The sequence below is a fragment of the Felis catus genome, chromosome C1 (genome assembly GCF_018350175.1).
Source record: "Felis catus isolate Fca126 chromosome C1, F.catus_Fca126_mat1.0, whole genome shotgun sequence".
NCBI lineage: Eukaryota > Metazoa > Chordata > Mammalia > Carnivora > Felidae > Felis > Felis catus.
The window spans coordinates 86,272,688-86,285,442 of NC_058375.1; the positions used below are offsets into that span (position 1 = coordinate 86,272,688).

Below are 12,755 nucleotides of genomic sequence, written 5' to 3' on the forward strand. Positions count from 1 at the left end.
GAGTTACATATGATGACATCCTTATCAAGCAGATTTTCTTCACTAATCTCAAAGATAATGAAACTTTATGAGATTTTAGAACCTAGGTAAACACAGTCCTTTATTAGGACCTGGCAAGTAAAAGTTTTAAATGGAATAATTCTTACCGAGTTAAAAACAAGCAAATAAATTAAAATATCTGCTTTGCCTTACCCAAATGGATCACCAACCACAAGGAATGCAACATCACAGATATCGGCATCCTTTAAAATATTATCTGCTTCTTGTTCCACTTCTTCTCTATCAGCAAGAATCAATTTTCTTCCGTAGAACTCTTCCTACAGATTTAAGTCCAATATCAAAATGAGACAGCAGGTGACCATTTACACACACACACACACACACACACACACACACACACACACACACTAATCTCTGTCTGCGGCTGGTGCAAATTTTGGCAACCATCCAGACATCCACACATAGATCACTGAATACTCATCAGTGAGCTAGCACTCTATAACATGTTGCAATTAAACTCTGTCTTCGGGGCTATCTTAATATCCCAAGAGGAGGCAGACCTTCTAACATCTGAGACTTTCTGCATTTTAAATTTATCTAAATCTGAGTCTAACAGACCAGGCAGAATACTGTAGAATGAACAAAGAACATGTTTGTACGAGCCTTACTTCATAAACATACTAATAAAAATGAATATATTAAATAATAACTATAAACATACATGGTAATTTGGGTTTAATTAAATTTTCCATAGGAAAACCTATAGGACTCTGGCTAAAATAAAAGGTAACTTCAATGAGAAATAATAGAAAATTAAGATTCAGTTATTTACAGAACCAGCAAACATTCCTATATAATTGCAGGAAAGATTGATTGAGAACTGTATTTCTGGGGTGCCTGGGTTGAGTGTTAGACTCTTGGTTTTGGCTCGGGTCATGATTCTAGAATCATGGGATGGGTCCCACGTCAAGCTCCGTGCTGAGCCATGAAGCCTGCTTAAGATTCTCTCTCTCTCCCTCTGCACCTCTTCCCCACTCATTTTTTCTCTAAAATAAATAATAAGAAAATAAAAAAATAAATAACAACTGTATTTCCTACTTCCTGCTAAAAAGGCAGAGATGCAGGGGAGGGAAAAGAATTCTAAGTATATAGGAAGTCTCAACACAAACTGCTTTGTGAACCAATTCCCTGAAGTTCAACTCTAAAGAATAAACCCAGGAGGCTGACCTTAATGGGTGGCAGCATGTAAGTACAGAGAGTGAACTGGTGTGCCAGTGGTCATATGGCAGTGGTTACAAACTATTATGCAAAGTCATGAATCTTATTAACTGATTTCCTGTGGAATAATATGTAATTCAAATATAGTAAAAGTGGATGCATAGACAAATACTATTTCTTACATATTGAGAAGTTTGAGCTATAAAGATTATATTAGAAGTCAAATGTTACAAGGACTGCTATAATAGAAGCGTTATCTGGTACTCAATATCTGTCAAGCAAAAGAGTAAATGAACAAATGATTAAGCATTTGAAGATAAAGGCTATAGTTCCAACTCTGATAACTATTTCTTAATACTTAACTAGAATCTGTTCTTGAAAAAAGATCCCTTCCCTTTCTCTGCATATCTTTGCAGAGATGTTCCAGAAGTTCCCAATGACAACAATGTTTTTACAGATAAAAAGTGTTCTCTTTATTTTCACTTTTATATTTTTTCTTAATAATTCATTTGCATATAACTTCCTTTAATTTCATGAGCCCAGAAAACTTATCAGTGGTAGAACATTTATATTGACATATATCTAAGACATACACATGATTACTGAAAACTGAAGGAAATTCTTTTTTTCCTGAACTTCTAACATCTTTTTTTTAATATGAAATTTATTGTCAAATTGGTTTCCATACAACACCCAGTGCTCAACCCACAGGTGCCCTCCTCAATGCCCATCACTCACTGAACTTGTTACATTTCTTTAAAAAATTTTAAAAAATCACATGTGACTAGCTTAATGCTAGCAGTAATTTTAAATCCTATTCAATACTTGATGATTCAACAACAGAAAACCCCACTCTTCTCAAGACTTCTATCATGTATCACTCCATATTTATTACTTAAGAAACATTTCATTATCTAATTGAAACACAATATTAAAAAAAAAGTATTCACATATGCATAACTGTGCACATACACCCCAAACACTCCATTATAACCAAATAGCTGATCTTTTTGAAAAAAAAAAATGTAAAAAAGGGAAGAGACAATAAAAGTAGTAAGAAACTGGTATTACATTATTCTTAATTTACCTACTTGTTTATTCATTTACTCAAAGAATATTTCTTTTTTTAAAAATTTTTTAATGTTAATTTATTTTTGAGGGAGAGAGAGACAGAGCATGAGCAGGGGAGGGGCAGAGAAGGAGGGAGTCACAGGACCTGAAGCAGGCTCCAGGCTCCGAGCTGTCAGCACAGAGCCCGACACGGGGCTCAAACTCACAATGTGTGAGATCATGACCTGAGCCGAAGTCAGACGTTCAACTGACTGAGCCACCCAGGTGCCCCAAAGACTATTTCCTATACACAACCTCCAAGCCAACCTCTATGCTTGTTGTCGGCAAATAGTGCTGAATGAGACATACATGGCCCCTATCCTGTGGCTTATAATGTCTAGTGGGGAATTATCTAACCACATCATTAAGTGCTATAGAAGCATGGAATCTATTAAGAGTCAGGGAAGGGGCAGGAGGGAAAAGCAGTATTATTTAACAAAATAATTTTAAATTTATATTATACATTATCAAATGACTCGTTAGCCAGTTTTTGTATAGCATCAGCCCTAATCTCCTCCATGAAAATGAAGGTAAGACTCAAAAAATTCATTGCTTTAAGTTGAAAGCAATGTTTAAAGCTTCTTGCTTTAAGTTGGCAGGTTTTGCATAAGGAGGGCAAGGTAAAAACTCAAAATTAAAATTACTTTTTGGTATTCCTGGAAGGATACATGAAAAATTAGTAATAACTGCCTCTATGAAGGGGAACTGGGCTAGAAATATTGCAATGTATATACCATTTAGTATCTTTTAAATTCTTTCTTAAATGTTTATTTATTTTGAGAGAGAAAGAGAGACTAGGGGAGGGGCAACGAGAGAGAGAATCCTAAGCAGACTCTATGCTATCAGCACAGAGCCCTACATGGGGCTCAATCACACAAACTGTGAGATCATGACCTGGGCCAAAATCAAGGGTTGGGACCCTTAATCAACTGAGTCACCTAGGCACCCCTAATATCTTTTGAATTTTATACCATACAATGTATTACCTAGTCAAAAAAAAAAAAAATAGAAAAGTAGAGGCCAGAAGTAGAATGTGTAAACAAACAAAATCTTAAAACAAAATCTTAAACACACACACACACACACACACACATTAACATTTAAAGAAAGAACAGAGAAACAGGGTTTACAAAAGGGACTGAGAAAAATGGAAAAGTACAAATAAAACCAAGAAAAAGTCATGTCTTAAAGGCCAGCTTCAAGGAGTGAGCAAGTATGTCAAAAGCAGTAAAACAGGTAAGAATTGAAAAGTATCCTCTGGCATTCTCAGCTATTAAATAATTGCTCAACAAGTATTTCAGAGGAATGGAAATCAGCTCACAGGAGTATGAGACATGAGTGAAGTAGGGACAATAAAAGTATGCTGCTTTTTCAAAAACTTTGGATAAATAAGAGAATAGAAACTATGGAGAAAAGATGTTTAAAAGTGGAGAATTTTGGGGTGCCTGGGTGGCTCAGTCAGTTGAGCATCTGACTTCGACTCAGGTCCCGCATCAGGCTCTGTGCTGACAGCTCAGAGCCTGGAGCCTGCTTCAGATTCTGTGTCTCCCTCTCTCTGCCCCTCCCCGACTCGCTCTGTCTCTGTCTCAAAAATGAATAAACATAAAAAAAAAAAAAATTAAAGGAGAGAGTTTTCAAAAGAGACAATACCTGAATATGGTTTCAGGTTCAGGAGAGAAGCATATTAAGACAGACTGAACATAAAGAAGAAAGAATAATTGATGGGAATAAAGTTTCAGAGTAAGGGAGAGGAAGAGGTTTGAGAAAAACACATCTACTTAGTCTTGAACAGGAAGAGAACTTCAATTAACAAGCCATTTTCTTTTTTTTTTTTTTAAGTTATTTATTTATTTTTTTTGAGAGAGAGAGAGAATACAAGCAGAGGGACAGAGAGAGGGAGACACAGAATCTGAAGCAGGCTCTGTGCTGACAGCGCAGAGCCCAATGCAGGGCTCAATCCCACAAACTGTGAGATCATGACCAAAGCCAAAATGAAGAGCTGGACACTACTGACTGAGACACTCACACGCGCCTAACAAGTCATTTTCTAAGACTGGAGGGAAAACAGATTCAGATTTAGGGCAAGGACAAATGGGAAGTTAATGGGAAGTTAATGAAGGTCACAGCTGGTTGCCTCATCTTTCTCAGTGGGAAGGCCTTTACTGTCTTCTCCTCTATCCCTCCAATATCATTCCACAGCTATCAGATAGGAAGACAGGAACTAGAGCGAGTTGGTACCCAGATGAAGTAGACTAGGAAGAAAAGGGAGGGAACACACATACTGGAAGAAAATGAAAGTTATTTGAGTGATGCCCAAGAACAAGTATAGCAAATTATTATGCTTGTTTTTTCCATGCTTTTGCTCATAATTATTTTTCCTTCAGTAAAGAACACTATGCTCTTTCTCTTCCCTTTACCAAATCTTATCTATAACAACTGTCTCTTTCTCTTCCCTTTGCCAAGTCTTATCTATAATAACAACATTTATAGTATATTTACATTAGGATCACTCTGGGGTCAGGCATAGTTCTAAGAACTTATGCCTATGAATTCATTGAATCTTCGTTATAATCTATGAGATAGCCCCTATTTTTATCCCCGTTTTAGAGATAAGAAAAAGACCACAGAAAAGTTAACTGATTGTCCAAAGTCACAGAACCTTGGTTGATTACAAAACATCACATGTATCATAAATAAGCCATAGACAGGGAGAGCTTAGTGATCTCCTCTGCTTTTTACAGGGTGGCTACAGCCCCAAAGTTAGCTCCTTTTGGCCATAGCTGCTTTCTCTATTTACCCTGCGGAGCCGTGCAAATATTGCCATTTTCAATCTAGACTATGAAAACAAAAGAAATAAAACAAAAAGATTGGGATGCATTATTTTAAGACACAGCTTAAATTCCATCTATTCTGTAGTCTCCCTTGACCACCACGGACTGAAGTGATCTTTTTCTTCTTTTTTTAATGTTTATTTTTGAGAGAGCGCGAACAGGGGAGGGACAGAGAGAGAGAGAGGAAGACATAGGATCTGAAGCAGGCTCTGCTCTGACAGCAGAGCCTGATATGGGGCTCAAACTCATGCACTGTAAGATCGACCTGAGCTGAAATTGAATGCTTAACCAAACTGAGCCACCCAGGTGCCCCATGAAGTGATCTTCTTTCTTATATGGATTTCAATTAGAATTAATAACTAGTAATTATTTATTATGTAAGGCAGCTTCTCCTAATTCATGAAAACAAGAGCACTGGCTTAAGTAAGATCATCTAAGTTCTTCCCAGTAATATAATTTTATAGCTTCTTTCACTGTTGTCATGAATTGTTATTTAAATCTTCCTTTATTATTTATGTTTTCCTGGGTATAACACAGATAAATCATGAACCACTTGAGAACAAAGGCCATACCTTTTACTTCTTTGTATAAGGCACTACAAGTGTATTACACCAAATCGGCATAGAAGATCATAATTTATTCACAGAAAGCGCCTAAAGAAATTCAAAGTGTATATAACAAAACTAAAACTCTTCCCTGGATTCACTGTCTCTAGTTTAATGAACTTTTGAATACTACAGAACATATAAACAATACTACCTGTTTGGCAATTTGAAAACAATAGCTTTCAATGTAAGAACAGATAAATTCCAGATTTGTTTAGTAACATCTATATATGGCTTTCATAATTGTGTGATTATTGATAAAAGAAAGCACATGTTCACTGCAGAAAATAGGTTTTTCCAATCTTTTTTTTGCACTGTGTAATAATTATCCAGTTATTGAGTCCAGATTGCACATACAGGTGTGAGCACGTGTCAACAATTTTTAAAAATCAATTTGTTTAAAGAAAGAAAAGGTAGAAATGAAAAATAAAAAGGAAGTCACTGAAGAAAAAGTGGCTCTGACATTTTACTGGACAATGTAAGGCATGAATTTATTTATTTATTTATACCTTAACTTATTCTAGAAAAGAGTCACTAAAGGTGGCTGATGTCACACAGAAAGTTGCTCAGGGAAAAACATGAACTAAAGACCTGGAGAAAGTCATGAAGAACAGACTGATGGAATTTTGTGATAAGAAGATTCAAAATTGACCATTTTGCTTGAATGCTACCTTTCTCTGAAATTATTATTCTGTGAAGCTATGATCTATCCCTGAGTATACAGAGACACTGTATATTACAAAGGTGAAGAGTGGTGGTTCTCAACTCAGGACTGCCTCGGCTCATATTCTGGCTCTATCACTCATTATCTGTATGACCTTGGGCAAGTTTCTTTGTGCCTGTAAACTGTGAACAGTAATTATAGAATAATAATCCTGTTCCACATATAAAGCACTTAGAACAGTACATAGTAAGTATTCTATTAATATTAGCACTTATTATTGTAGAGAAATGAATATTCCAGCACCTTAACAAAAAACACATAATTTACCTGTAGGTGAGGTTGGGCCCAGCCCGAATTCTACATTTTTGGGAAAAGAATACTTGAAAAAATTACAGCAACCAACATTACCATTAGTTAGCACTTAAAATTTACAAAGCACTTTCAAATATATCATCTTTTTTTAAGTTATCTTTTTAATGTTTATTTATTTTGAGAAAGAACTCAAGCAGAGAGAAAGAGAGAGAATCCCAAGCAGGCTCTGTGCTTACAGTGCACAGTCTGTGAGACAGAGCCCCGAAATGGGGCTCTGACAAACCATGAGATCATAACTTGAGTGGAAATCAAGAGTTGGACGTTTCACCAACTGAGCCACCTCAAATATATCATCTTAATAAAACCCTACCTTAATAAAATCTCCAACTGGTTATTATCTCTATTTTCACAAATGAGATCATTGAGGTTTAGATAAATCCAGAAATGTGCCTATCAACAACTACCATTTCTGGAGACTTTTGTGACAGGCACTACATTAAGAACCTATGTGGTGGTCATTCTTATCCCCATTTCACAAATTAAAAAACTAAAGTTAAAGGACTTGTCCAAGGTTACATGGTAACATGTAACAGAGAAGATTTAAAGTCAGGTCCAAACTTTCCTCTATGCTAAATCCTGACATCTTACCCTAAAAAATGCTGATTTGTTTTATTTGTCTCTACTCTCTTAGATGAATTTAAGTCCATTCTAGTTTTCCTTAATTACTGTTAAGAGAGGAATACTTATTATCTTGAGCTTAGACACTTTGCTTCCATCCTAACAAATCAGAGTCAACAAATCAAAGCTGGTTGTTAGATGCAACTTTCATATCAATACCAATTCAAGTAGCAGTCCTTAATTCCTTATAACTCTGAGACCAGAATTCCCTGGGCTGTGAATCTGAGAGGGCATTAGACCTGAAATTCTCTAGGTCATTTTTTTTTGTTTAGAAGCCTTGATAGACCAGACAATTCTAAAATCCTCTCCCTCCTCCTATAACACGTCCAACACTCTGTTCATCTTAATTTACATTCCATTTGGAGTTTGACAATGGACATGAACTACTTAACCCCTCCTCCAAAATGTACTGAGCCCTTAACAAGAGCCAGCTAAATGCATGATAAATTAACAAATCCTAAGTTTATTAAGTCCCAGGCTTATTCAGTATACACAAGAGTATGTGTATAAGCCTTACGGGGAGTCTTTTTAAAGGTAAGCCGTCTCTGGATAGGATACAGACAGAAAGGCGATTACCATTCCCTATGGAAATACTTCAAAGGGAGAAGCTTTCAGCGTGGTTTCTGAATATATAACCAACTCATTAAGGCTATGTCAGTACCTCATTAGCACTCAACTCAGAAAAAAATGGACTATCTCATGAAATAAGGGATTTTGAGAACTATCCCCAGGAGTGTAAAGTAACTTTCCTTTCCTATTTACTGGAGAAAACCACAAAATTAGACTTGTAAAGTAAGACAAAAGCACCCTTTCATTTTCCAAGTCACTTGGTTGTTGTATTATTTCCATTCTTGTACTCCTCAGATCCTTAATGAGCAGGGGATGGGTTTCAAAAGGTTTCAACAAGCAGACCTGAAAACTGCGTTCAGCTTAGTGTAATGAAAACCAGCTGTTAGCTTTCTTCCCAGGACTGGAGATCCTTAAGCACCTACCAAGACTTCCTTCCCTACAGTCAGGATTGAGGTATAGGCTTCCAGATACACCCGACTGCAGCGTCTAACGATTTCCAGGCCCTTGACTGTGATGTCCTTGGCATCGCCCAGGCCCAGGCCGATCAGGTAAAGCATTTCAAAGTCCAGGGAGACTGCAGGACGAAGCGAACAAGAAAAACATGTGTCAGCTACACCGAGGATATCTAAAATCTAGTGATGAACATGGAAACTGAAAACCAAAACAGCCGGAGAAGAGAAGGCAATCACGAGCGAGGTCTGAGAACCTCACTCCACGCCTCTTACATAAGGACCGGAATGAATGTTTGCGAACAACCCTACCCCGCATTTTCTCGTTACACCAACCTAGGAGCACACAATTACCCTAGAGAGAATTGTAGTTGGGTCCCCAAAAGCCTAAAAGCAGCCTTTCCGAAAATATAGCTACCGAAAGCGATGATTCGCGCACAGAGAAAATCCACGCCGCCGGCCTCACCGACGGTGCCGCAAAACGTCAGCGCCTTTACTGCACTTTACGACTAGCTGGAGGGGCGGGCAAGCCGCCTCTGCGGGTGGGGTGGGGGAGATCTGCCGGCTGCGCCAGAAGTGACCCGCCCGCTGCTAGGTTGGGGAAGCGAAAGGTCAGTCGGTCGGGCAGTGTGTCTAGAGTCCCCAGCATGGCCTCTGGGAAAGGACGAGGAGCACCCGCGATCCCCTTAGCCAGTCGCTTTACACCTCCCCAACCTAGGACAGGGTAAGTGCAGGAGCTCTTTGCCTGGGAGGAGCTGGACCCGAGGTTGGGTAGCGCAGCGCGGCGCATTACGCCTTTTCTCCTTCGGTCACGAGAACGGGTGACGTGTGGGACGGACTTCCCTAATTTGCTCGGGATCGCCCTAGTGCAGAGATTTCCATCCTTGCCTTGGCATTCCGCTATCGTTTAACCAGCTACCTCCCTGATGAGGTGTCAGTGTAGCCAAACCCGGCCATCAGTGTGACTCTGATTTCCTAGCGGGGCGGTGATTCCTGGGGTTTGTCCCCAACCCCAAGACCTCATTCCGAAGTGCCCCGAGGGGCGTGACTGGGATGTGCCTCAGCCATCCTCAGTGTCGGGAAGCCCAGAGCCGCCCTCTCGTCCCCCCCCCCCCCCGTGCCTTTCCAAGTGACCTTTAAGAGTGCTCAGGAATTTCAGACTTAATGCTTCCACAGGGGGAATTCCTATAAAGTAGTTAGTTAGATGTAGTTCCGATATCGAAATGGTTTGTTTTGACTGTAAATGCTGTTGGTAAGGTCACTAGTGACTTCATCCAAGTTAAGAAGACAGTTTCCATTGTTTATCTTAGGCAGTGTTGATTATTCAGAATTTTCCTGCTGCTTCTCAGACAATGCCTTGTGTCTTTTTTTGCCCAATACCTGTTACTTAACCCTTAATTTTATGTTTTTTCCTAGGCTTCATCCACCCTTTGCACTTCACATTCAATACACTCTTCATGACTGATTCTATCCAGTTTCATTACATCCATCCATTCTTCATACCATACACAAAAATTAATTCAAATGGATCATAGATGTACATATAAACTATATGGAAAACAAAACAATAAAACTTCCTAGAGAGAGGATAGGAGAAAATATTTGTGATCTTATTTAGGCAAAGACTCCTCAGGTGCAACACCAGAAGCATGATGTAGAAAAGAAAAATTGAGAAATTGAAGTTCAGAGAGAGAAAACATGTTCTTCAAAAGACATTGTTGAGGGGCGCCTGGGTGGCGCAGTCGGTTAAGCGTCCGATTTCAGCCAGGTCACGATCTCGCGGTCCTTGAGTTCGAGCCCTGCGTCAGGCTCTGGGCTGATGGCTCGGAGCCTGGAGCCTGTTTCCGATTCTGTGTCTCCCTCTCTCTCTGCCCCTCCCCCGTTCATGCTCTGTCTCTCTCTGTCCCAAAAATAAATAAACGTTGAAAAAAAAAAAAAGACATTGTTGAAGCCACACACTGGAAGAAAACATTTGCAAAACATGTATCCGGTAAAGGATTTGTATCAGGAATGCATAAATAACTCTCAAAAGGTAAAAATAAGAAAACAACTTAATTTTTTAAGTAGGCAAAGAATTTGAAAAAATCTCCCAGAGAATAAGGTAAACAGATCTCCAAAGAGGATACACTAACATCAAATAAGCCACATCATTAGACATTAGGAAAATAAAAATTAAAACCACGGTGAGAATCTAGTATATTCCTATTAGAATGGCTGAAATTGGAGGACCTGGGTGGCTCAGTCAGTCAAGCATCTGACTTATCAGTCAAGTATCCGACTTTGTCTCAGGTCATGATCTCACAGTTTGTGAGTTCAAGCCCCGCATCCGCATCCAGTTTGCTGCTGTCAGCACAGAGCCCACTTGAGATCTTCTGGCCCCCTCACTCTGTGACCCTCTGTCTCTCTCTCTCTCAAAAATAAAAATAGTAATAAAAGAATGGCTACAATTAAAAGCAAAAACAAAATAAAACCCTGAATATTCACTCTCAATAATTTTGGGTATCTCTAGTATTTTGCTGACTCAGATTTTAATCTCCCATTTAGACCTCCCCTTCAGCCTCCTATATTTAACTTTCTGCTGGAAATCACCTAGATAACCCAGAGACATCACATTCAAAGCTGAATCCATCTTCTTCCCTTTCAACTTGGCTTTTCCTTATTATCTACTTTGGATGGAAGGCATTATCAACTACAGACTTATGCAAGCCAGACACGTGGAAGTTACCCCCATTCAGTCTAACATATCTGCCTCTCTTGGTAGAAACCTTACCTACTGTCGCAGTCTTTCTTTAGGTCTTCATGTCACTCCTGCAGCTGGTCACCATGTCTCCTGCACATTCATACTTCTAGGGGCCAGAGAGATCTAGCTAGGATACAATCTGAAAATGTCATTCCCTTCTAAAAATCCTTTTGAGGCCAAGACAAAGTCCAGGCTCTTCAAAATATCCCACAGGATCATCCCTGGAGTGACCTCTGCCTACCTCTCTCTAGCCTCATGTCTCTCCACTCCATACCACGAGCTTTTACTCTGGCACTACTCTTCTGTGCCCACAACATTCTCCCTTTGTGCCTCTGTGACTTTAGTCAGGCTGCCACCTCTACATTAAATATTCTCTCCCATTCTCTCCTATCTAGGCCACTGCTCACTCTTTAAGACTAAGTTTAGGAGTCCTTCCCAGAGATCCCTGAGGTAGGGTTGAGTATCTCCTTGTAATTACAATAATACTGTATGCATATACTTATCAATCAACTTAAGTGTTTTATAATTGTCCATTTGTGTATCTTCCTTAACCAAACCATCAATTTCATAAAGTTAGGGCCTGTATCTTATATTACACAATTACACAATTGTATATTATACAGTTACCCAAGATACACTTAGTGCAGTGTCTGTCACATAGTAGGTATTCAGTAAATAATTATTAAATAGATCATTTATGTATACACTAGTAGCTGAGCAATTTCTTTGAATTATGGTGTAGTTTCCTATCTTTATGAAATAAATGCAGGGTGTGGTATATTTTAGATGACTCCCAAAAAGTCGTTGATGGAATGTCAAACAAAAACAATGCCTCACTTATGCCACTTCAGAAAGTTATTTACGTTAAAAGGTTTATGACACAGTTCACGTATACTTCATATGCACCCTGTTGAGTAGGTAAGCTTTCCAATGTACTGATCATGTTTTTGTTGTCAGATTTGCTTTGGGTAATTCCAGGTAGATTTACAGTGAAAAGGCAACGTCAAAAGGAATAATTAATCAAAAGGAAGGTGTTGTCTATCTCCTTTTAGGAAATCTGTATTGAAAATGAAGTTATTCTGGGTAGGTAAGGAAATATTCTTTTTAGATATGGAAGCAATTTCAGTTTTTACTCTTCAGAATTCAAAGGAACTGCTTTCCCTATAGAATTCTTAAACCTTTTTACCTGCCTTCATTTCTCAATAAGAGTGTAAATTTAGGAACTTTTCTGGAGATAAAGTAAAGGTGTTAGCAAATCTCCCCAACTCAACAAATATAACCAGCAAACTCTTGCTGTTCTTTTTTTGCAGAATTATTCTGTGTGATTTGGACATTTCTCTCTTACCATTTAAAACAGTTTCAAATATGATTGCATTTCCCTCAATAATTTATTTTTTTTTTCAACGTTTATTTTATTTTTGGGACAGAGAGAGACAGAGCATGAATGGGGGAGGGGCAGAGAGAGAGGGAGACACAGAATCAGAAACAGGCTCCAGGCTCTGAGCCATCAGCCCAGAGCCCGACGCGGGGCTCGAACTCAGGGACCGCGAGATCGTGACCTGGCTGAAGTCGGACGCT

At 38.8% G+C, this 12,755-nt stretch overlaps 1 protein-coding gene across 9 annotated transcripts in view; it reads right to left on the minus strand.

Annotated features, from left to right (window-relative positions):
* The window catches only part of DPH5 (diphthamide biosynthesis 5), an 80,599-nt gene that overhangs the window by 46,503 nt on the left and 21,341 nt on the right, over positions 1–12,755 (minus strand). For 7 of the 9 annotated variants that reach the window (XM_045036301.1, XM_045036298.1, XM_019837520.3 and 4 more), the window contains 2 exons: positions 8,411–8,562; positions 193–317 (listed from right to left, as the gene is read on the minus strand). In XM_045036301.1, the coding sequence (XP_044892236.1) occupies positions 193–317; positions 8,411–8,545 (260 nt within the window). In that variant the 5' untranslated portion in view covers positions 8,546–8,562. Of the gene's footprint in view, positions 1–192; positions 318–8,410; positions 8,563–8,791; positions 8,998–12,755 lie in introns of those variants that run through there. The other 2 variants (XM_045036299.1, XM_045036300.1) reach the window with 2 other exon arrangements.